The sequence below is a fragment of the Balaenoptera borealis genome (assembly GCF_965194805.1).
Source record: "Balaenoptera borealis genome assembly, chromosome: 3".
Taxonomy (NCBI): Eukaryota; Metazoa; Chordata; class Mammalia; order Artiodactyla; family Balaenopteridae; genus Balaenoptera; species Balaenoptera borealis.
The window spans coordinates 92,105,292-92,131,581 of NC_138866.1; the positions used below are offsets into that span (position 1 = coordinate 92,105,292).

Here is a 26,290-nt window from a genome sequence, read left to right on the forward strand (position 1 = left end):
GTTGCATCCCAGCAAAGGGAGGATAAATGATTTCAAAAGATATATTATCCAAGTTATTATGAAGTCTAATTCACAACAATCAAATTTGGATAGTTCTGTAAAAACACTACTAGTTTCTGGTTCTTTGGGCTACAACTATTCTATGCTACATATTGTTTACCCCACTTCTGTTCACATAGTCTTTCTTCACATAGTATAAAAGCCAAAAAAAAACAAACAACCCAATTAAAAAATGGGCAGAAAATCTAAACAGACATTTCTCCAAAGAAGACATACAGAAGATTAAAAAGCATGTGAAAAGATGCTCAAAATCACTAATAATTAGAGAAATGCAAATCAAAACTAGAATGAGGTATCACCTCACACCGGTCAGAATGGCCATCATCAGAAAGTCTACAAATAATAAATGCTGGAGAGGGTGATGGGAATGAAAACTGGAACAGCCACTATGGAGAACAGTATGGAAGTTCCTTAAAAAACTGAAAATTGAGCTACCATATGATCCAGCAATCCCACTCCTGGGTGTACATATGGAGAAAACCATAAGTCAAAAAGATACATGTACCCCAATGTTCATTGTAGCACAATTCACCATAGCCAGGACATGGAAGCAACCTAAATGCCCATCTACAGAGGAATGGATACAGAAGATGTGGTACATACATACAATGGAATATTACTCAGCCATAAAAAAGAATAAAATAACTCCATTTGCAGCAACATGGATGGACCCAGAGATTCTCATACTGAGTGAAGTAAGTCAGACAGAGAAAGACAAATATATGATATTGCTTATATGTGGAATCTAAAAAAAAGGCTACAAATGAAATTATCTACAAAAACTTATATCTTTGAAATAGAGTTACAGACGTAGAAAATAAATTTATGGTTACCAGGGGGTAAGGGAGGGGAGGGATAAATTGGAAGATTGGGATTGACATATACATACTACTATAAATAAAACAGATAACTAATGAAGACCTACTGTATAGCACAGGGAACTCTACTCAATACTCTGTCCTATAAGGGGAAAGAATCTAAAAAAGAGTGGATATATGTATTTGTATAGCAATTCACTTTGCTGTACACCTGAAACTAATACAACATTGTAAATCAATTATACCCCAATAAAAATTTTAAAAATTTAACCAATAATAGTACAATAATACAACTTATTGAAATTATTGCCACTTTGGGAGTTTATATCTCTGGCCATCCTATTACTGTTTTGGGGGTTTCCTCACTCTTTAGCCATGTAAATTTCCTGGTTTTCTTTAATGATGTATATTGAAAAGCACAATGTTGAGATTTTACTGGCTTAATTCTCAGAGGGCTATCTTATTTTCAAGTTTGAAGGGTTCTGTCTTTATTGTCCCTAAGCATTGCTGACAGTGAAGACATGGCAAAATGACAAAGGTGCAAATTAAAGTTCAAGTAGCTAATCCATCTGGCTATTACTTGAAGCATTTTTGGAACATGTCATTTGCTAAATATCAACTAGTGCTTGTGTATGAGTAACTTTTAAAAAAAATTTTCGCCTTCTCACGTCACTAAGTACAGTGATGTGCACAGAGGTACTTAAAAGTTACATGTTAACTGAATATAAGAAATATTTTTATCACTTGTGGTTTAAACAATAGTCTATAAAAAACCATAAAGTATGTTAATGCTTTAACCTTAAAGTTCAGATAAAGAGGAAAATTTGGGCTTAAAAATTAGGGGGGGGTGTGTAAAGATTGTTTTTCAAAAACTATCTTCATCTGAGTTTAAAAGGTTATATGGTGTGGTACCACAATAAGAGAAATGACCATTAAAACTTTAGTCTTGTAAATAATCTAACAATATACTGGTTAAGGGGAGCTGGCTTGTAAATCCTGAGTCCTTCCAGATACTGAAATTCTGTAACTTCTTACATTCCAGTCCTAAAAAGGGAGATATGCCATTTTGTTTAGAAGGCAAATTTTAACTACCTGCTGCCTGTTTAACTCATTAAAAACAAAAAGGGAAAGTGCTTTTAGTTTAAAATTCTGGAGAAAAGTTAACCCCATATGACAATAAGCATCTAAAATGTCAAGAAGAAGAAATTATGTTTTAAAAATGTTTTAGATTAGAAGCAATTCTGAGACAGCAGCATACATGGAGCCCAGATTATTGCATTCCTTGACAGTCATATATACACACACATGCATATGTATATACTCATGTTTTACCCCAGTTCAGCTCTTGACCTGCCTCAGCATTTCTCCAGCACACAGATTAAGGAAGTAATACACACAAAGACACACACACACACACAGAGATAGAACTGTTGAGGGGAAAGAGTTCCAAAATAATAAATCTAAGCCACCAGTCTCTACTGCTAATTTCACCTCAACATTCAACAAGCACTTTGGGAGTTTATTCAGTACCTATGGATAGAAGGCAAAGAGTAATGAAATGTTAGAAAAGGGAACTATAGAAATAATCTATTCTAATCACCTCATTTTTTTCAGGTGGAAAAGTAAGGCTGAGAGGTATTATATGACATACTCAAGGACATTCAAGTCTTTTATGTGCAAGTTAAATACATCAGAGCTGAGGAAACATTAGAAACTGTAGAGAAGTCTCCAAATCAAAACATGCTTATGTCCTTAGTAAATAAATTATCTGAGTCTTATGTTTAGAGGATTCTCCACAGTTACGACTGAGTCCAGCTTGGGGATAAGCAACACAGAAACTATAAAACTATAAGCAGAATATGGTAGCTCTCAGATGCCATGGGCCAAGCCCCTTTGCAGTGATTTCCTATAGGAGAGTGGTCCTCAAAATTTTAGTCTCAGGGCCACTTTATACTCTTAAGAATAACTGAACACAACAAGAACTTTTGTTTATATGGGTTTTTGTATCTATTAGTATTTCCTATATTAGATATTAAAACTGAGAAATCTTAAACATGTATTTATTATTTCATTAAAAATAACAGTAATAAACCCATTTCACATTAACATAAATGGCATCTTTTTTGAAAAAGATAACTATATTCAAGAAAAAAATTTGAGAAGAGTAACATTGTTTCACATTTAAAAGATCTCTAACAACTGGCTTAGTAGAAGACAGCTGGATTCTAATATTTACTTCTGCATTTCTTCTACTGTGATATATTTTTTGAAGTATATATTTATATATTAAAGCATATTAAGAAAATCCAGTATCACATAGATTAGTCAAAAAGAGGAGGAGTATTTTAATAGCTGTGCATATTCTTTGAATACTATACCCAAATGTGACAAGTTCTAGTTTCTTAATGGTGGGTTGCAATGTGGAATCTGAAAACACATAACTGTGCTTTGTGTACTCTGTTGTGTTAAAATCCATTGGTCTGTCACACTTTTTAAAATCTATGTATAATTTAAAAAAATATAATGCATTAGTCATTTGCAAAATGTTGGTTCAGTGAGTTATGCCGATATTCTAAATGTTGATACATTTTTTTATAGTAAAAAAAAATCACATTAATATCACCACTGAATTACCAGAGGTCTTTAAGTATTGGAAAACTGTCAAGATAATGATAGTGGATGCAAGTTCTTCAAAATATTTGTTTGAAAGCTCAAAATTTTTATTATTTTCATTTTTAAATTTCTTTTTTGTTTATATCTTTATTGGAGTATAATTGCTTTACAATGTTGTGTTAGTTTCTACTGGACAACAAAGTGAATCAGCTATATGTATACATATATCCCCATATCTCCTCCCTCTTGTGTCTCCCTCCCACCCCTCTAGGTCGTCACAAAGCACTGAGCTGATCTCCCTGTGCTATGCAGCAGCTTCCCACTAGCTATCTATTTTACATTTGGTAGTATATATATGTCAATGCTACTCTCTCACTTCGTCCCAGCTTCCCCTTCCCCCACTGTGTCCTCAAGTATGTTCTCTATGTCTGCGTCTTTATTCCTGCCCTGCCACTAGGTTCATCAGTACTGGAAAGCTCAAATTTTATTATTGGCCATAGCAAAAGCACTCCATACATAAGGATTACTGCACTATTCTTTAATTCCTGTAGATGAGACACTTCCTGTCCTGCAAACTCTATGCTCCCCCTTCCATAGTATGTAGCTATTACTAGATAGCACTTTCCCAACCAGAGTTTTTATTTGTCAGCCCTCCTTACACCTAGGTGTAGCCATGGTTTGTTCTCACTAATGGTATATGATTGGAAGTGATATGGGTAACTTCTGAGCCAAGACTTTTATGAGTGTGTGTCTATTCCTCTTTTATTCTCCTGATACAGATTAATTTTATTGACTGTGAAGTTCTATAGGATGGTGACCCCAGAAGGTGGAAGCAGCCTGGATCTCTGAATCACTATGTGGAGGAGAGGCACTCACTGATCACTAACTAATATGAATTCTCATAAGACAGCTTTAAATGTAGGTTAAGGTTCTACAGAAATATAAAAGGCTCAAAGTTCAAATAAAAACAAAGATTTGAACAAAATTCTACCTTGAACAGATTTCCTAGTAGTCACAGTCTAAGTCGAAGTCTACAGAAAAAATTACTTTATAGAAAAATAAGACTACTTCTTTATGCAATCCTTGCCTTTTTGAAGTGGTACATCTGCCCTTTTAGTTCCCCTACAAAAAAAAAAACAGTGGTGTGTAGACTAGACCCGTGCTTCCCCAGTGGAGGCTCAGCTTCTTTCAGAGGATTAGCAATTCCAACTCTTTGCTGTCACTGTACCTCTGGACCACTTTGGCCCCACAGTGTGGGTTTTCCATTCTCCAAACAATTGCTTGCTATTTCTAGAGGCATCCGTATACAAAATCGGGAAACAAGTGAGATTTTCCCCCAGTCTTCTGCATCCCACTTTGGCTCTTCTAACAGCTTTCCTCCTTCCTTCTCACATATTAAAACTTGATCCCAGAAAAGGATATAAACACTCATTCACATTAGTCATGAATGAGGGAATAAGGCTATGGTAATTCTCCTAAGTTAAAACTCTTATCCTATGATGACAATTTTAAGCCTTAACATACTTACAAGCTTGTAAAATTAAATGTCTGAGAGGCAGTATGTGAAGTGCTTAAAGAGTTCAGATTCTAAGGCCAGAATTTCCTGAATTTGAATTCATATTCCACCATTTATGAGTGATGTGACCTTGAGCAAGTTATTTAATTCCCTCATGTTTCAGTTTCCTCATTTTATAACTGATAATAAAAGCAACCTACTACATAAGAATATTACTAATAAAGCCCTAATAAGTTAACACACTTTATCAAGTACATAGTTCAAATTGAAGATTTCCCCAAGTTGAATATAAATTATTAAAATTTAATTTTGAGCAGTATATGAAAAGAAGCCCTAATTAAACCTCTAACCTACCATAATACCCCGGACTTAGATGATCTTATACAGAAACAGAAAAATCTAGTGATGTTTTAGAATGTAATATAAAAAGTACTTTTCAAATATTTATGGGTAAATAAAATATATGATGCGTTTTATAAAGATTTTCCATTAATATGAAAATCAAGGGTGTTTGAAACAAATACAATTTTTACATTTTTCCAAATTAAAATGATCATTTCATTAGAAATACAGTATAAAACCTCTTTAAAGCATGGTAGTTCACCACCCAGAGCAATTCTTTATTTTAGATCGCATAAAATGGATACTGCAAAAATAATAACGTCTGAAAAAACCAGGACTATCATGAAGCAACATATAAAAAATATTTGGAACAAAAGTAATTGAGATAAAAGCTCATAAGCAGTATTTGCTCTAATAAAAGAAAAACATTTTTGATGGTCTCTATAAACTATGGAATAACGTAACTGTATTCTCTTGGTGGCCAAAAATATTGGTCAATATCTGTTGATTATTTTTAATTTTTGAATGTTGATTATGGTTAAATGTTGAAGTATTGAAACAGTTTCATACATATTATTTATGTAAAGAACATAAAAAACAATGTTATATATATTATAGAAAGGAAGAATGCCTACAAATACCCATATAGTCATTACCTCTAGGGAGGAAGGGACAGATTTAGGAATGGTACAAAAGATATGTAAATAAAAGGCTTGAAAAGCAAATATGGCAAAATGCAAATATTTGTTATGTGTGGGAAATATTTTCTATACTTTCCTGCATGTTTAAATAAAATATAATAATAAAAACAAATCTAAAAGGAAACCCATGTAAAAAATTGGGATAAACATAACCACTTTGATCTATCTCTCAACTCTAAGTAAAACAACTACACAACTTACAAATAGGAAAATCTGCATCAGCACCAGAAAGTAAATACAAAAACTGATATTATATCTGAAGTCCATGAAATGGGACCAAATTTTAAAGTGTTTTTGATAATAAATATACTTTACCACATGATGGGAAAGTACACATCAGGAGGTCTTGACAGATCCTCATCCACATTGGCAGAAACTTACTCAGAAAAGCAAAAGCTCCACTGAAATGAGATGTTTATTTGGGAATCCAATGAGAAGCCCCTTACTCAAGGTCACTTTTGCCTCTACAGTCCAGGGGCACCGGGTAGAATGGTAAGCCCATGACTGGCTAAAACATGATGTTGAAAATCGTGGTCTTTTGAGGGACTTGATTTTTTCCTTTCAGCCTCACCTCCAAAGACCTTTCAGTTGTCACTCCCTAATAAAAGACTGTTCTTGGTTTACACATCTGCCAAATGAGTAGCTTGTAGTGGCCTTTATCCTATTTTTAAAAAACTGATCCCTATATATTTTCATTTTTTATGAGATAACAAGACAACATTTAGTATGTCATAGCATACCACGTGAAAACAGGATATGAAGCCTTTCTCTGGAGATTTTATTTCCTCAATGTCAGGGATACTCTCCAATGGTGAAATGAAATTTTTCCTTAAATATCTGCAACAGTGTCACCTTCTCTCCCTCTTCAGTCTGGCCATATAAGTTTCTATGTCTCACTTGAAATATTTGGCTAAGTTCTTTACTAGGTCTACCACAGAGCTTAAGAAAATCCAAGAATTTTAAATAAATTTTGGCATTGTGAAAACTTATGAAAATCATCAAGACATGTTCTAGTGACATTTTCCAAATTTAAAGACAAATTAAAAAATCTTGGAAACATCTAAATAAGTAAAAGTAAAAACTAAATTTTATAAATTAACTGTAAAGGAAGAAAACATAGGCTGGTTTAGACTTCTCTACTAGACTAAATAACAGAAGATAATGAAGCAGTATCTAGTTTTATAGGAAAATGTGATTTGACAATTTGATATTTAAATTGGAAAATAAACTCAATATTTAAATATTTAATTTACATCAGTCTGACTCTCCCATAGATAAAAGTTATGAATTCTTGAAAGTGTTAAAAAAAGGACATTAATCACTTGAAGATACCAAGGAATGACTAAAAGCAGGTAGAAACTGGAGGGGAGTTGAGCCTTCTAAAATGGAACCTGTAGGGTTCTCATCAAGAAAAAAAGGCAGAGGACTCAAATCAATAAAATTAGAAATGAAAAAGGAGAAGTTACAACTGACACCATACAAATACAAAGGATCATAAGAGACTAATACAAGCAACTATATGGCAATAAAATGGACAACCTAGAAGAAATGGACAAATTCTTAGAAAGGTACAACCTTCCAAGACTGTACCAGGAAGAAATAGAAAATATGGACAGATCAATCACAAGTACTGAAACTGAAACTGTGATTTAAAAACTTCCAGCAAACAACTGTCTGGGACCAGATGGATTCACAGGCAAATTCTATCAAACATTTAGAGAAGAGTTAACACCTATCCTTCTCAAACTATTCCAAAAAATTGCTGAGGAAGGAACACTCCAAAGTTCATTCCATGAGGCCACGATCACCCTGATACCAAAACCAAAGATATCACAAAAAAAGAAAATTACAGGCCAGTATCACTGATGAATATAAAAGCAAAAATCTTCAACAAAATACTAGCAAATCCAATCCAACAACACATTAAAAGAATCATATACCATGATCAAGTGGGATTTATCCCAGGGATGCAAAGATTTTTCAACATACATAAATCAATCAATGTGATACACTACACTAACAAACTGAAGAATAAAAACCATATGATCATCTCAATAGATGCAGAAAAAGCTTTTGACAAAATTCAACACCCATTTATGATAAAAACTCTCCAGAAAGTGGGCATAGAGGCAACATACTTCAACATAATAAAGGCCATGTATGGTAAATCCACAGTAAACATCATTCTCAATGGTGAAAAACTAAAAGCATTTCCTCTAAGATCAGGAACAAGACAAGGATGTCCACCCTTGCTACTTTTATCCAACATAGTTTTGGAAGTCCTACCCACAGCAATCAGAGAAGAAAAAGAAATAAAAGGAATCCAAATTGGAAAAGAAGAAGTAAAACTGGCACTGTTTGCAGATGATATGATACTACACATACAAAATTCTAAAGATGCTACCAGAAAACTAGAGCTCATCAATGAATTTGGTAAAGTTGCAGGATACAAAATTAATACACAGAAATCTCTTACATTCCTATACATTAACAGTGAAAGATAAAAAAGAGAAATTAAGAAAACTGTCCCATTTACCATTGTATCAAAAAGAATAAAATACCTAGGAATAAACCTACCTAAGGAGGCAAAAGATTTGTACTCCAAAAACTATAAGATACTGATGAAAGAAATAAAAGATGACACAAACAGATGAAAAGATATACTATGTTCTTGGATTGGAAGAATCAGTATTGTGAAAATGACTATACTACCCAAAGTAATCTACAGATTCAATGCAATCCCTATCAAACTACCAATGGCATTTTTCACAGAATTAGAACAAAAAATTTTACAATTTGTATGGAAACACAAAACACCCTGAATAGCCAAGGCAATCTTGAGAAAGAAAAACAGAGCTAGAGGAATCAGGCTCCCTGACTTCAGACTATACTACAAAGCTACAGTCATCAAAACAGTATGGTACTGGCACAAAAACAGAAATACAGATCATTGGAACAGGATAGAAAGTCCAGAGATAAACCCATGCACCTATGGTCACCTAATATACGACAAAGCAGGCAAGAATATACAATGGAGAAAAGACAGTCTCTTCAATAAGTCGTGCTGGGAATACTGGACAGCTACATGTAAAAGAATGAAATTAGAACATTCTCTAACACTATATACAAAAGTAAACTCAAAATGGATTAAAGACCTAAATGTAAGACCAGATACTACAAACTTCTTAGAGGAAAACATAGGCAGAACACTCTCTGACATAAATCTCAGCTTGATCTTTTTTGATCCACCTCCTAGAGTAAAGAAAATAAAAACAAAAATAAATGGAACCTAATTAAACTTAAAAGCTTCTGCACAGCAAAGGGAACCATAAACAAAACAAAAAGACAACCTACAGAATGGCAGAACCTATTTGCAAATGAAGCAACTGACAAGGGATTAATCTCCAAAATATACAAACAGCTCATGCAGCTCAATACCAAAAACAAAAACAAAAACAAAAAAACCCCAATCAAAAAATGGGTGGAATATCTAAATAGACATTTCTCCAAAGTAGACATATAGACGGCCAAGAAGCACATGAAAAGATGCTCAACATCACTAAATTAAAGAAATCCAAATCAAAACGACAATAAGGTATCACCTCACTGGTCAGAATGGCCATCATCAAAAAATCTACAAACCATAAATGCTGGAGAGGGTGTGGAGAAAAGGGAACCCTCATACACTGTTGGTGGGAAGGTAAATTGGTAGAGCCACTATGGAGAACGGTATGGAGGTTCCTTAAAAAACTAAAAATAAAGCTACCATATGATCCAGCAATCCCACTCCTGGGCACATATACAGAGAAAATCATAATTCAAAACGATACCTGCACCCCAAGGTCATTGCAGCACTATTTACAATAGCCAGGACATGGATGCAACCTAAATGTCCATCAACCAAGGAATGGATAAAGAAGATGTGGTACATGTATACAATGAAATATTACGCAGCCATAAAAAAGAATGAAATAATGCCATTTGCAGTGATATGGACGGACCTAGAGATTGTCATACCGAGTGAGGTAAGTCAGACAGAGAAAAACAAATATCATATGATATTGCTTATATGTGGAATCTAAAAAAAATGGTACAAATGAACCTGTTTACAAAACAGAAGTAGAGTCACAGATGTAGAAAACAAACTTACGTTTACCAAGGGGGAAAGGCGGGAGAGGGATAAATTGGGAGATTGGAATTGACATGTACACATTACTATATATAGAATAGATAACTAATAATAACCTGTTGTATAGCACAGGGAACTCTACTCAATACTCTGTAATGCCCTATATGGGAAAATAATATAGAAAAGAGTGGATTAAAAAAAAAATACCAAACCAGAACCCAATGGAACAATATCTTGATGAAAGGCAAAAGAAAAGTGAACCTAGAATTCTAAATCTAGCAAAAATATCCTTCAAAAATAAAGGCAAAATGAACATTATTTTTAGATAAATAAACTTGAGAAAATTTATTACTGGCAGAACTGAACTATAAGAACTGCCAAAAGGTAGTTTTTTTTCAAGCTGAAGGGAAATGACACCAGATGGAAACTCAAATTTATAGGATGGAATGAAGATCCAGGAATGGCAAATATGTGAATAAATATAGAAGACTATTTTTAAGTCTTCTCTTAATCTTTTAAAATACATATAATCACTTCTACTTCTTGCTATGATGGAGTAACAGGAACTGGATTGCTCTTCTTTCTTAAACAAGTAAAAAATTGGAGAAAATATATGAAACAATGGTTTTCATGTGTTGGACAACAGGCAGCACAGGACAGTAATCACCCCCGCTCCAGCCAAGAGAAAAAAACCTAATGAGGGCTTTCAGTTGTCTCATCTTATTGTCTCTAAAAAAGAAATTTTGAGGCCACAGTCTAAGTGGTGGGAATCCAAGCAGAACTGAGCTGAAAAATAAAATTTAGCATTCAGGAAGGTCAAGGCAAGTTAAAATTCACAGGTCAGCATAATATAGAGGAGACAGATGCACACAGAGAGCATTCTGGAGCTCTTCAGAAGGTTATCCTTGAATTTTTGCCTAAGGTTGATTTATAAAAAAGAAACACAGGAAGGAGCAGGCAGAACAATGCTTGGGGCTCACAGAAAGCTCATGTTCCAGACAGCCAGATGGGAAATCTGTTATACACAGAGCATGGGGTAGAATACTAAGAAGGGTACTGCCTCAGTAGGGGAAGCATGTTAGGCCTAAACAAAAGAGTTCTCTGGTTCCACCTAATGAAGCTTAAAATAAAGCCCCAAGTAGACCAAAATATTTCTAAATAACAAGATCACATCTCAGAAAAAAACTCAAAAATATTTAAAGGAATAAAATAAAAATTTACACAAAACTACAAAATTTACTCAAGAAGAAACTGATCATTTGAATAGCACTATATCTATTAGAGAAATGAATTTTTAGTCAAAAACCTTACCACAGAGGAATTTCTAGGCCCAGATTGCTTCATTGGTGAATTCTACCAAATACGTAAAGAAGAACAAATACCAAGTTTACACTAACCCTTAGAAAAGAGAAGAGGGGTGAACATTACACTTATTACTAAAATGTGACAGGACAGTACAGGAAAAGAAAACAAAATTTTAGCAAACTGAATTCAGTAGTATACATGAAAAGGTTAATACACAATTGCCAAATGGGATTTATCCCAGGAATGCAAGGTTAGGTAACACTTGAAAAATCAATCAATGTAATTCACTGTATTAAAAGACTAAAATAGAAAACCAATATGTTCATCTCAACAAATGCTAAAATCCTACATCTATTTGTTAAAAAACAAACAACAACAAAAACCTCTCAGCAAACTAGGAAGGGAATGAAACTACCTCAACCTGATAAAAGATATCTATAAAAGCCTTCAGCCTAAATCTATTTAAAGGTAACCTAACATTTTCCCTCTAAGATCAGGAATGAGGCAAGCATGTCCACTCTCACCACTTTTAGTCAACATCTTCTTAAAGATCCTAGCCATAGGCAAGTAAAATAAATAAAAGGCATATAGATTGAAAATAAAGTAAAATGCTCTTTACTCTCAGATGACATGAGTATCCATGAAGAAAAAATCCTAAGAAATCTAAAAAGGCTACTAGAACTAATAAGCAAGTTTAGTAAGATTGTAGGATATAAGATCAACACAAAAGTATTTTTCTATAGTATTTTTTATATATTATCAGTGAACAATCAGGAATTGAAATTAAAAACACCATATGCAATATAATTTGAGAGATATGTGCAGCATCTATAAAGAAAAAACTAGAAAGTATTGTTGAGATAGAAAGAAGTCCTAAATAAATGTGGAAATATTCTATGTTCATGGATTGGAAAATCAATATTGTTAAGATGTCAATGCTTCTTAAGTTGATAGATTCAACCTAATTCCAATGAAAATTCCAGAGTATATACTTTAAATACTGATAAGCAGTTAAAAAATTATATAGAAATGAGAAGAATCTAGATAGTAAAATAATTTTTTAAAAGAAGAACAAAGTTGGAGGACTTATAGTACGTGACTCCAAGACACGTTATAAAATTACGGTTATAAAGGTAGTTTGGTATTGGCATCAGTGAAACAGAATTCAGAGTACATGCATAGAGCAATACACATATGATCAAATGTTTTTTTGACAAAGATTCCAAGATAATTCAATGGGCAAAGGATAATCTTTTCAACATATGGTGCTAGAATAATATGCAAAGAAATGATCCTCACTGCTTACTTCACATAATTTGCAAAAAATACTCAAAATGAATTAGAGACCTAAGTGTATAATAGGAGCTACAATTATAAGCTATAAAATTATATACTATAAAATTTCTAGAAGAAAATATGGGAGAAAATCTTGGTGAAATTGGGTTTCACAAAAAAATTCTTGAATATGACACAAAAAAGCACATACCCTACTCGAAAAAATGATAAATTTGATTTTACCATATTATAAACTTTTGCCTTTCAAAAGACACTATTATAAAATGAAAAGGCAACTACAGACTAGAAAAGAATATTTGTAAAACATATATCTGTTAAAGGATTTGTGTCTAGAATATATAAAGAACTGTTATAACAGAATTAAAATAGGACAAACAACCCCAATAAAAATAGCGAAAAGATTGAAACAGATACTTCAGCAAAGAAGATATACAGATGGCAAATAAGCACATGAAAAGAGCTCATCATAATTAGTCATTAGAGAAATTAAAATAAAACCTAACTAAATACCAGTACATAAGCCACAAGAATGGCTAAAATTAAGAAGACTGTACGAAGCGTTAGTGAGGAAGTAAACTATAACTTGTACACTGATAGGAATGTAAAATTTTGGATAAATTTGGCAATTTCTTAAAATGTTATAATACACTTACCATACTACTCAGCCTTCCACTACTAGATGTTTACCAAAGATAAATGAAATCCTATGTTTACACAAAGACTTGTACATGAATATTCACAGCAGCTTTATTTATAATAGTTAAATACTAGAAACAATGCAAATGTCTACCAACATGTGAATGGATAAACAAATTGTTGTATATCCTTACCATGGACTATTACTCAGCAATACAGGGGAACAAACTATTCAAACATATGTCAAGATGAATGAATCTGAAAATAATTATGCAGAGTAGAAAATGCCAGACAAAAGATAGCACATACTCTATGATTCCATTTACATAAAATTCTAGAAAATGCAAACTAACCTGTAGTGACAAAAATCACATGAGTAATTGCCTGGGGATTGAGAAGGAGGGAGGAACTACAAAAAAGTCTGAGGAACTTTCTGGAATGGTGGATATGTTTCCTCTTGAAAGCTGTGACAGTTTTATGAGTTTATACATATGTCTAATTGTGAAATTTTATATTCTAAATGTGTGTGGTTTATTGTACATCAATTAGACCTCAATAAAGCTGAAATAAACCATGCAGTTATTTGAAGCAAAAATCCTAACACTGTATAATGTGAGGCCATTATTCATGTAGATCTTCTAATATATATGACAACAACAGCACAAAGGACAAAGGGGAGTATGTGTAGCTATCCTTCTCCAAGTTCCTACATTTTTAGTGAAGTAGGACAACATTAACTTTAAGTAGTATTTTAATAATTTAAGGATGCATTTTGAAATCACTAAGGCAATTGCAAAAAATTCAAGAAGGTACAGGCAAACAGCCAATAGAAGAATTAAAATGGAATACTAAAAATATTTGCTTAACCAAATGAAGATAGGGAAGGGGAATTGAAGAACAAAAAACAGGTGAGATAAAACTGAAAACAAACAGGAACATGGTAAAAAACAAACCTAATCATGTCAATAGTTATGCTGAATGTAAATGAAGTAATCACTCCAATTAAAAGGAAGAAATTGTAAGACTAAATAAAAAACCAAGATTCAACTATAGGTTGTTTGCAAGACGACCTTTAAACATGAAAAAACAAAGAGGTTGTAAGTAAAATGATGGGAAAAGATACACTATGCAAACCACAAGCATAAGAAAGCTCAAGTGGCTATATTAATATCAGACAAAATAGAACTCATAGATAATTAGATAAATAGATAATTCCCCTAGGAGAATTATCATAGATATGAAGAAACATTTCATAATGATTAAAGGGAAAACATAATAATTGTGTATGTGCCCAGTAACTTAAAAATGCATAAAGCAAAAATCAGTAGAATTAAGGGGAGAAATAGATAATTCCACAATTGCAGTGGGAGATTTTAACACCCCCTTCTCAGTAATTAATAGAACAATTAAATATCGTAAAGATACAGAACCAGAGTTAGCAAACTTTTTCTATTAAGGGTCAGACAGTCCAATATTTTAGGCTTTGTGGGCCACATATGACCTGTGTGGTATATTCTTTTTTTTTTAATTTATTTATTTTGGGCTGCAGTGGGTCTTTGTCACTGCGCGCCAGCTTTCTCTAGTTGTGGCGAGCGGGGGCTACTCTTTGTTGCAGTGAGCAGGCTTCTCATTGCAGTGGCTTATCTTGTTGTGGAGCACGGGCTCTAGGCGCACAGGCTTCAGTAGTTGTGGCTCGCGGGCTCTAGAGCACAGGCTCAGTACTTGTGGTGCATGGGCTTAGTTGCTCCGCAGCATGTGGGATCTTCCCGGACCAGGGCTTGAACCCGTGTGCCCTGCATTGGCAGGCAGATTCTTAACCACTGTGCCACCAGGAAAGTCCCTCTGTGGTATATTCTTTATTGTTTTTTTTTTTTACAACCCTTAAAAATGTAAAAATCATTCTTAACTCATAGGATGTATAAAAATAGGCTGCAGGCCAGATTTGGTCCACAGGCTGTAGTTTGCTGAATCTTGATATTGAAGATCTGAATATCACTATCAACCACCTTGATCTAATTGAGATTTACAAAATAATTGCAAAATACACACTCTTCTCACGTGCTCATTGAATGTTCACCAAGACAGACCATGTACTGTACCATAAAACAAGTCTCAATACACTTCAAAAGATTGTAGGGTATATTCTCAGACCACAGTATATTTAAAATTAGAAATCAGGGCTTCCCTGGTGGCGCAGTGGTTGAGAGTCTGCCTGCCAATGCAGGGGACACGGGTTCGAGCCCTGATCTGGGAAGATCCCACATGCCGTGGAGCAACTAGGCCCGTGAGCCACAATTGCTGAGCCTGCGCGTCTGGAGCCTGTGCTCCTCAACAGGAGAGGCCGCGATAGTGAGAGGCCCGCGCACCGCAATGAAGAGTGGCCCCATTTGCCACAACTAGAGAAAGCCCTCGCAGAAACGAAGACCCAACACAGCCATAAATAAATAAATAAATAAATAAATAAATAAATAAATAAATAAATAAAACAAAAAACTTCACCCTTCTTTAAAAAAAAAAAAATTAGAAATCAGTAATTTTAAGGTATCTAGAAAAGCTCTAAGTATTTAAAAAGTAAATAATACATCTCTAAATAACCCATGGGTCAAAAGAGAAATTATACTGGATATTAGAAAATATTTTGGATTAAATTATAACGAAAATATAACATACCAAAATTTGCAGAATGTAGCTGAAACAGGAATTAGGAAAATTTATAGCTTTAAATGTTTATATAAAAGAGGGAGAGAGAAAACAATAAAACAAATAGGATAAATTCAAACATTTGGTGGATAAAGGATATATGGGAGTTCCTTATACTATTTTCAACACTTTTCTGTAAGTTAAAATTTAAAAAAAATAGAAAGCTCCCCTAACCTCCTTAATTTTATATTCAGCCAAGTTGTTATTCACATGTGAAACTGAGAAACAAAAAGAGATAAGATTGGGTCAAGACAGTGGATTATCTCTCTTTCCATCTAAAATTACAAATATGCATGAAGTTCTGTAAAAACCAGGGTGACATTAGCAAATAAGAAATTTCACATAACTACTAAAAGATAGAAATCAGACAGGATGATATCTATGGAGATAAGAGTGGAGAAAAATCAAAGTACTAATCAGAAGAGCAGTAATTAACTAATTAAACAATTTTAGAATCAGAAATTAACTGACGAGCAGCTTTCAGAAGAGTAGGTTGAGTAGGTTAGTCCCTCTTTCCCCTGGCTTATATCAAGAAGTATGATGGAAAGGTATTGCCCTCTACACTAGTGGTTCTTAACTTTGCCTGCACACTGAAATCATCTGGGTAGCTTTAAAAAATACTGAGCCTCAGATTCTTATTTAATTGGTCAGAAATGAGGCCTGAGCACCAGACCTATGTTTAGTATTGAAATATAGTATAAATTAGAGAAAAATAAACTTGCTTTAAAGTGCTAATTAATGTAGAGTTACTGAGAAGTTTGGTCCTGGACAGGAATTTGGGAGGTAGAAGAGAATACAAAAATATATCCATGTGAATTGCTATTTCAAGTAGTCTGTAAGTGGACTATTTAATAAGTAAGCATTTGGAAAAAACAAAATACTGGAATACAACTACCTTCCTTTATAACAAAATAAACCCCAAGTGGATTAAAGAATTTAATAAAACATGGAAATAAAAAAGTACTAAAAAAAAAGAACAGGTAGTTTTTTTTTTTTTATAATATTAGGTAAGAAAGTTCTGACAAACATGCCACAAAACTGAAACTACAAAAGACATTATTTAAATTTACTGAATAAAAACTTTAAACTTATCTATTGGTAAAACACATTATTAACCAGATAGCAATACAGCTAAAAAGTAAGAATATTTGTGGCGTTCTTACAAACCTGAGAAGTTCCCGCAAATCAATATAAAAACATAATAACATGCAAATGAGAAAAGGATTTAAGCACATGCCATTTTTATAATGAAAAACTAAAATATAAAGCAATATTCAAATTACTATAATACCCATCTATAAATCAAATGTTATTTTAAGACCCTCACCAGAAAATAAATCATTAGAAAATTCTGACAAAAAAATAATGATACACTTGATTTTGGCTATTTCAATCGGCAGTATATAATAAATTTACTTACAAGTTGATATGCATTCTTGACTTCTTGCAATCCTGTCCTTTATAGATTCTGAAGGTGTTTTCTTGCTACCATGAATGGTTGTTGTGGAGAGTTCGTTCAGCTTCCAGTGGGTCCAAAAGTCTTTTTTAGGTTTTAAACCTGTTGATACAAATATGTATATTTAGCCAAAGAAATTAGGATTTTAAAAATATCTTTTGTCAAAGCCGTTTTAGGAGCATTATGCATTTCATTCTCACAACACTCCTGTGAGGATTGTCAGTCTCAAGTTTCAAAAGAGGGAATCTCTACATAGAAATGTTAATGTCTTACCATATAAGACTGAGAATTAGAAAAGAGATAAGCTTGATACATACCTTTCTAACTCATAGACATAAGCTAAGTTCATAAACGGACATAAGGGGAGATTAATATTGTGAAAACTTGGAAAGGACCTAAATATCCAACAACAGTACATCCATACAGTGGATCATGAAGTATCCATTAAAAGTTACCTTGTAAGTATTTGTTAACATATAAAGGCAATCATAGTATGTTTTTATGTGAAGGACAATTTTACCGTATGCATATGTGTGACTATCGCTTAAATATTAACATGATTTCCTCTCAGCATAGGTGATTATTGTTTTAAAAATTTCCCTATCTGTAGCTCCTATTATTTTTAAAATAACGTTTATGAATCAATTATAGTACCCTAAAAGAAATAAAAATAAATTCCATTTAAAAAGTTCCATTTTTGTTCCAAAAGCTGTATAGGGTTGAATAATTGATTTAACCACACTAAACATTTATATTCTCAGCAATAAAAATGAGAACAATATAAATTCCTTTGTGTACTCCATATGTTTATTCTGATGGTTGAGACAGTATATGTTAAAGTGTTCAGTAAATGGGAAATATGAGCTAATATTATCATTATTAATATACATTGATATACTCATAAACATAGCCAGTATTTTCTCAGTAGTGAGTATTCAATGAGGATTATTTGCTATATTTTGATATCAAATTGGAATTTTCTAAGTGTTTTTAGATTTGGTTATCGTCTATTTCACATTAGTTGCCACTAGATAAAATATTCAGAAGCCTGAAGTGTTGCTCATTTGAATGTTTCTCAATAGATTGTCTATGTTTTAAAATATATAGTGTATTCGTGGAAAATCTGGGGTATAGTAAGGCTAACAGATCAGGAGATTAAAAGACAGTTTTTTTTATTGAGAGGGGGATCAATGTCAGAGTAGGAAGACATGGAGCTCACTTCCCCTCACAAACACATCAAAAATACATCTACATGTGGAAGATTACTCAAAGAAAACTAATTGGAAACCGGCCGAGTATCTCCTATAAAACCAAAACTGCAAGGAAGATCTCCACGTAACTGGGTAGACTTGGTGGGGGGAAAAGGCATCGGGTTGGGACCAGCACCCCTGGAGGGGTCTGTAAGGAAGAGAAGGTCCACACAGGTGGACCCTTGCCCTGGGGAACCCCCATGCCTGTTGGGAAATCCACTGAGACAGAAGAGCTGGAGAAGCCTAGACTCTAATTGTGAGGAGTGCGCGTGTGCTGGCTTGCCAACAATCAGAGCAGAGAGAGACTTGCACTGATGGCTGCCCCTTGTCACACTTCCCAATTTGAAGGGGCAAATGCCCAGTGCCCCTCACTCCACACTACAGCCTGGCAGGAGATCAGGGGAAAGATTCGGTCTACCTGACAGAAGTGGGATTGCTGAATCACACGGGAGTTCTATTTTCAATTTTTTGAGGGACTTCCATACTGTTTTCCATAGTGGCTGCACCAATTTACATTCCCACCAACAGTGCACAAGGGTTCTCTTTTCTCTACATCCTTGCCAACATTTTTTATTTGTAGTCGCTTTGATAATAGCCATTCTAACAGATGTGAGGTGATATCTCATTGTGGTTTTGACTAGCATTTCCCTGGTGATTAGTGATGTTGAACATCCTTTCATGTACCTGTTGGACATCTGTATGTCTTCTTTGGAAAAATATCTATTCGGTTCCTCTGCCTATTTTTAAAATCAGATTGTTTCCTTTTTGCTATTGAACTGAGTTCCTTTTATCTTTTGGATATTAACCTCTTATCAGATATGATTTGCAAGTATATTCCGTAAGTTGTCTTTTCATTTTGTTGTTTTCTACTATGCAAAAGCTCTTTAGTTTGATATAGTCCCACTTACTAATTTTTGCTTTTGTTGCTTGTGCTTTTGATACCATACCCAAAAAATTGTTGCCAAGACATATGTCAAGGAGATTTTCCACTATGTTTTCTTCTTAAGAGTTTTATGGTTTCAGTTCTTTCCTCCATTTCAAGTTAATTTTTGTGAGTGGTATAAGATAGGAGTCCAATTTCATTATTCTACCTGTGGTGATCCAGTTCTCCCAACACCATTTATTGAAGAGACTATCCTTTTCCCATCGAGTATTCTTGGCTCCCTTGTCAAATATTACTTGACTGTGTTTGTGAGGGTTTATTTCTGGGCTCTCAATTTTGTTCCATTGGCCTATGTTGTCTTCTTTCCTATAGTTTCCATGTCTTGCTCAAATTACATATCTGATCATACATGTTATCTATCCATCTTTTCCACTAGAGCATTTACTACATTAATCATAGTTACTTAAAATTTCCTGTCTGATATTCTAATATCTGTGTCATATCTAAAACTGGTTCTGATGATTTCTTTGTCTCTTGATAGTGTGTTTATTTTTTCCATTGCTTTTTTGTAGACTTCATAATTTTTGTTGAAAGTCAGACATATTGTGTAATGCAGTAAAGATGAAGTAAATAGTTTTCAGGCCTTGAAATGGGCTTTTTGTTTTTCTGTTTGGCCTTAAGCATGGGTAATTAAGTCAGTCTGGAAGGGAACTGAGAGTTGGGCTGTGTTTGGGTTTTGTTGTTACTATGATTACCTTTAGTACTCTACATGCTTCAAATTCCTCTTACGATGTAAACTGCCTTGCCAGAGGTTTTTGTTTTCTGTTAGTTTACTTCCACATCAGCATCTGCTCCACTCTTAGTTTTAGATCTTTTGTGTCTCCTCAGAAATGCTCTTTTCCACACTTGTGCCCCTCTCCCAGCAGTAGACTGCTGTTACCTGTCAGTTGATGTTTGTTAGCCTGGTAGTGGTAGGTATTCTCTGTTCTGAATCAGCATCAGCGTTGGGTTTTGTTCCTGGGTCTTGGGATAGGGTCTTCTCAGTAATCCAGCCTTGCCCCAGCTGTAGCAAACTTGTTCTTGGCCCAGTGTGTATTCCTGGCCTCTGGTGTAGAGGTAGTTTTCTCTGTTTCCCAGGTGAGTTGTGTCTCCACTTCTTCCCTAAGGGAAACTGCATTTGTTGCCCTTCCTCCTCCCCAACCTTTCCCCCTCCTCCTGCTGTGGCTTAAAGCTTGTTGTTGTTGTTAACATAGAGGAGATAGAAGGGTCCAGGCAAGGCTTTATGCCTTTTTTGCAGTGTCTTCTATTACATTCCCCCAGGCTTTCTCAAGACTGTTATTCCACCCTCAATATTTCTTGTAAGATGTGTGGAGAGAAGCTTGTAAGTGAGGGCAACTTCTCCCTCGTTTTATGTAGCTACTAAGGGTTCTATATTCTCACACTAGACCATACTCAGCTTTAAGCAATTCATTAAAAATTTTGGCTAAGGGAATTCCCTGGTGGTCCAGCGGTTGGGACTCCGTGCTTCCACTTCAGGGGTCTAGGGTTCAATCCCTGGTCGGGGAACTGAGATCCTGCAAACCACGTGGTGCAGACAAAAAAAAAATTTTTTTTGGTTGAATTCTTCTTACTGGCTTTTATGGTATCTGGCTGCATCTGCCCCCGATGAGCAAGTGCTTGCATCTGGTCTCTCCTTGGAGGCACCCTTCTTTAGATTTTGGGTTGACTGCTCTGTAATCTCTGATGGGTTCAAGGAAAGTTTTGAATTTGCAGACAGTCCAGTGTTTTTTGGTGGAAGGGTGGAAGTAATATCATTTTAGTTTTCTACATCCTAAGCAGAAGCCAGAAGTCATGGCACAAATTTTAATCTTGCTCATTGTAAGGCTGCCATGTGGGATTCAGTCATAAGGCTTGTGCCAAAATCTAGCCAATCATACAAAATCTTAATGTGTCTCTACTCTAGAGAAGTAGCCTCCAAAGTCTTCCACATCCTAATCTTCCCAAATTGTGAATATGTTATGTTACATGGCAAAGGGGAATGAAGGGAGCAGATGGAATTAAGTTTCTAAATTGGCTAACCTTAAAATAGGGTAAGTATGCAGGCTTGTCCAGGTGAGCCCAATGTAATCAGAAGGGTCCTTAAATATGGAAAAGGAAGGTAGAGGAGTCAGTATCAGAGTGATGCAATATGAGAAAGACTAACTATCCATTGCTGACTTTGATAATGAAAGAGGGCCATGAGGCAAAGAATGAAAACAGCTGCAGAAAAGTTGCAAAGAAACAGATTCTCCCCTAGAACCTCTAGAAGAACACAGCCCTGCCAAACATCTTCATTTTAGCCTAGTGAAACTCATTTTGGACTTCTGATTTCCAGAACTATAACACATTTATGTTGTTTTAAACTAAGTAGTAATTTTCTATAGTAGCAATAGGAAACTAACACAGTCTCTGGTGCTCTAAGAATTGTGTATAAGGAACTCTGGTAACAAAAATTTTGTTTGTGAAAAACGAACCAAAAATGAAAGCCAAATGACAATGTAAGAAATCAAACTGAATATAATGTAAATAACCTAATAAAGTGATTACTTCATCCTGATAAAAAGGAATTGTTTTTAATAAGGAGAAATTGAATCAAGTATTTTAGATCTACGCTATAAACATCTCCTCAACAAAGAAATAAGAAAAACATGTCTTATAAAATTCTTTCAACAAGTGCTCTAGCCAATACAAAATAATTAATCACAACTGAGAGATGAAATCTTACTAAAAGTTGAAAAGGTCGTTTATGAGCACAGACTCAGAAAACATGTGACTCTTGATAGGTATGCAATGTGAGAAATGCATTGCGAGAGAAATCTGTACAAACATATTCATGATTAAATAAACCACAGAGGCTCTAGTGCAGCTACCACTACTGCCTTTGTTTTCAACTTAAATTTTTATCGATGCATAAAAATTAAAATGAACAATCATGTACAGCTCAATGAATCTTCACAAATTTAATATATGGTGTCCATGTTACCAGCCCTCAGAAACAAAATATTCAGCACTCCAGGTGCCCTCCTTTCTAGCCAGGACCAATTCCCAAGAATAAACATTATCTTTACTTCTAAAATTATAGATTAGTTTTGCCAGATTTTGAACTTTGTATCAGTGGATTCATACAGGATCTACTCTTTTGTGTCTGGCTTTTTTCCCCCCTCAACCTTGTTTCTGTGATTTGTTCATACTATTGTATATAATTATAGTGTGTTCATTCTCATTGCTGGTAGTATTTCATTATATAAATATTCCACAGTTTATCTAAATTTCATATTATTGATGGGCATTTGGACAGTTTGTTTTGATTATTATATAAATAGTGCTGCTAAGAACATTTTGTGCTTTTGGTGTACAGAAATATGTACATTTCTGTAGGTTATGTACCTAGGAGTCATAGATATGCTGGTCCAAACTCGCACATGTTCAGCTTTAGTAGATACTGATTGTACACTCCCACCAGCATGGCTGCCTTTTATTTTAAGAAAATGCAGGTTTGAATTTTTTTAACTCTGTTTGAGATAAGTGTAGATTTACATGCACTTGCAAGAAATAATACAGAGAGATCCCCATACCCTCTATTTAGTTTCCCACAATGGTAACTAACACCTTGTAAAACTATAATACTGTATCACAACCAGGATATAGACAATGATATAGTCAGGATATGGAACGGTTCCATCACAAGGATTCCTCGAGTTTCCCATTTTAGCCACACCTACCCTCCACTTTAAACCATTTTTTCTGCCTGATGTGAAGTTAATAGGCGAGGAAACAATAGATGATCCTTTTGTTACAGAAACGTTTTCTACTAAGGTGAAGTAGCCCACAGAGAATTATTGAAACAAGTGTTCAACAGGGATGACTAGCCTATGTTGGAAGGATATGCATTCATAAACAGCCGTATTCAGACTAGAAGTGAGCAATGAAGTTTACTAAAGATAGACCAATTTTGTGCCTGTGTAGATGGTTTTATAATAAAACTGAGATCATTCCACCTTTTGTGAATCCTAGGGTGTTAATCAAGTACGTGTTTTAGCATATGAATAATAAAGCCCAACTAGTTGCTGGGAAACACTGGGAGGATTAGGGAGGGCTTGCTTCCTCTAAGTCTTCAGAAAAAATTTCCCTTTTCCTTCTCTGCAACAGTTTTTCATAAATTAAATACTGGTGTTTTTATTTTATTCACCTCAGGGGGCAATAATCCATTATTCATAAGAGTTCAGACACTGGAGTCTGACAGGCTTAAGCTGAAATCCTGGTTCTGTTACTTAGTAGTAACTGTGGACAAATTCTCTTAACCTTGGTTTTCCCTTTTGTAAAGGAATAATAGCATATTGTTATAATAAGGATTTTTGAGGCTTAAGTGGGATTTTTTATGTAAAATGTGGATTTCTCTTGCTCAGCTTGCTGTTGACTTTGCTGTGGATTTAACCCTCTTTCTATAGGTACAAATGGAGACCACTTGTCATGTCTAGATTCTTGCCCAAGTCTGAGTCCAGCATCCATTCATCTAGCATAGTTCTGCTGTTCCTTCAATGTCTACTTATATTCTTGAGTCAGGCTATGAAGTTTACCTTAATTATCACTGTACTTTTTCTTCCTTTGCTTTCAAATGCTTTTAGGGTTTACTATTTCTTTCTTGTAATTCTCCTATAGTGTAGACACCATTTAGGGCACAGTCATCTCCTTGTTATATTTTAAAATAATCACTAAAAATTTGAGATTTTGTTATAAAAAATGCAAATGTTGACGAATATTACATCTCAAACTTAAATCCTGATTCCATAAAATCCTGCCACCACAACCTTCTCTTACAGTCTTCACCATTTCAGTAGTTGTCTAGTTGCTCAGGCTAAAATTCTTGGCATCATCCACGACTCTTTTATTTGTTCCACTTTCAACTTCTATATATCAATAAATCCAATGGACTCTGCCAGCAGACTTATCTAATATAACTTGCCAGCTCCTCATCCTTTAACCAACTTGTTCTAACCAATCACCATGTCTCACTTTTATTACTGCAGTATCTCCAACTGCATTCCTGATTCCACCCTTGTCCCCTCTATGGTCTCTTGTTCTCCCAAAAGCTAGAGTGATCCCTTATAAACATATTTTAGGTTACAAGTATTATTTGCTTAAAATCATCCAGTGCTTTTCCATTTCACTCATAATGAAACAGTCCTTATAACTGCCTATAAATTATGAGATGCCCTAACCTACAGACATATCTCTGACCTCATCTTTCTACTTTTCAATTCCTTTCTCATTTTACCTCAGCTACATTGGCTTCCTTGCTGCATTGCAAATATGCTAATCTTCTACCTGCATCATGGCCTTTTCATATGCTGTTCCTTCTACCTGAAAAGTTTTCATTCCAGATATCGACATAGTTCATTCTCTCACTTCCTTTGAGTCTCTGATCAATATTACCTTCTCATAAGGTATTCTGAGGTAACCCAATATGAAATAACACCAGTTTCAGTGGATGTGTTTATAAACACACATTAGAAGACTCTAAAAGGTGGAGACAAGAAGGCAGACTAACTAGGAACCTCAGGACCCAAGGTACAACACAACAGTGAAGTCCTTGGGTTTTCTTTTTGACTCATATTTCAAACTGGGTGCTAGAGAAACCAGAATCCAGAAATGGTAACAGGCAAAGATAAAAGAAGTCTCAAGAAAATCCTCCTCTCTCTAGCCCAAGGACCAGGAAAAGGGCTGCCTAGTAGGACAGAAAACTTTTAGACAATGACTGCTTACTCCAGCCAAACACAACAGGAAAATCTGCTGCTCCAAATCCACCACTGCCAGAAAAGGGTGGTTGGAGAGCCTCAGCTTCCACTCTCACTAAGGTAGTATCAGAGGAGGCTGAGCAGAGACCGAAGACTTTTATTCCCACAGGACTGGAATGAGGTGCACTTTCCTCTCCCTATGGAAAGTGGTGTCAGAGGAGGCCTAGTGGAGACTGTGACCACTGCCCAGATATAACAAGGCTACCCTCCCCCTTATAGTGTCAGTGGAAGCCACTTGGGGAGCAGTAACAAGGCATCCCTGTCCCTAAAAGCCAGGGTGGTATCAGTAGAGGTCTGCTGGGAGCTATAACAAACCCTCCTCCCACCGCTATGTCAATAGAGACCAAGTGGGTAACCTGGACTTTCATTCCCCACCTGACAGTGCCCTTCTCCCCCAACTAGAGCAGTGTCAGAGGAGGCCTGTTGAAACACAAAATTTAGATAAGATTCAGAGTCTTATAATACCCAAAATGTCCAGGTTTTAATTGTCATATAAAAAAACTAGGAAACTCAACTTGAATGAGAAAAGACAATTGCCAGCATCTAGATGACACAGATGTTAGAATCACCTGACAAGGATTTTTCAAGCAGTTATCATAAAAATGCTTAAACAATAATGAACACACTTGAAACAAATGAGAGAACAAAGTCTCAGTGAAGAAACAGAAGATATAAAAAAGAACCAAATGTAACTTTTATAACTGAAATGCACAATAACCAAATTTTTAAAAAAAATCAAGAATGGGTTTAA

At 34.8% G+C, this 26,290-nt stretch overlaps 1 protein-coding gene across 7 annotated transcripts in view; it reads right to left on the bottom strand.

Moving 5' to 3' along the window:
- FAM227B (family with sequence similarity 227 member B) overlaps positions 1 to 26,290 on the bottom strand; it is a 308,625-nt gene that overhangs the window by 223,517 nt on the left and 58,818 nt on the right. For all 7 annotated transcript variants that reach the window (XM_082387967.1, XM_082387962.1, XM_082387961.1 and 4 more), the window contains one exon: positions 17,537 to 17,674. In XM_082387967.1, the coding sequence (XP_082244093.1) occupies positions 17,537 to 17,674 (138 nt within the window). The remainder of the gene's footprint in view (positions 1 to 17,536; positions 17,675 to 26,290) is intronic.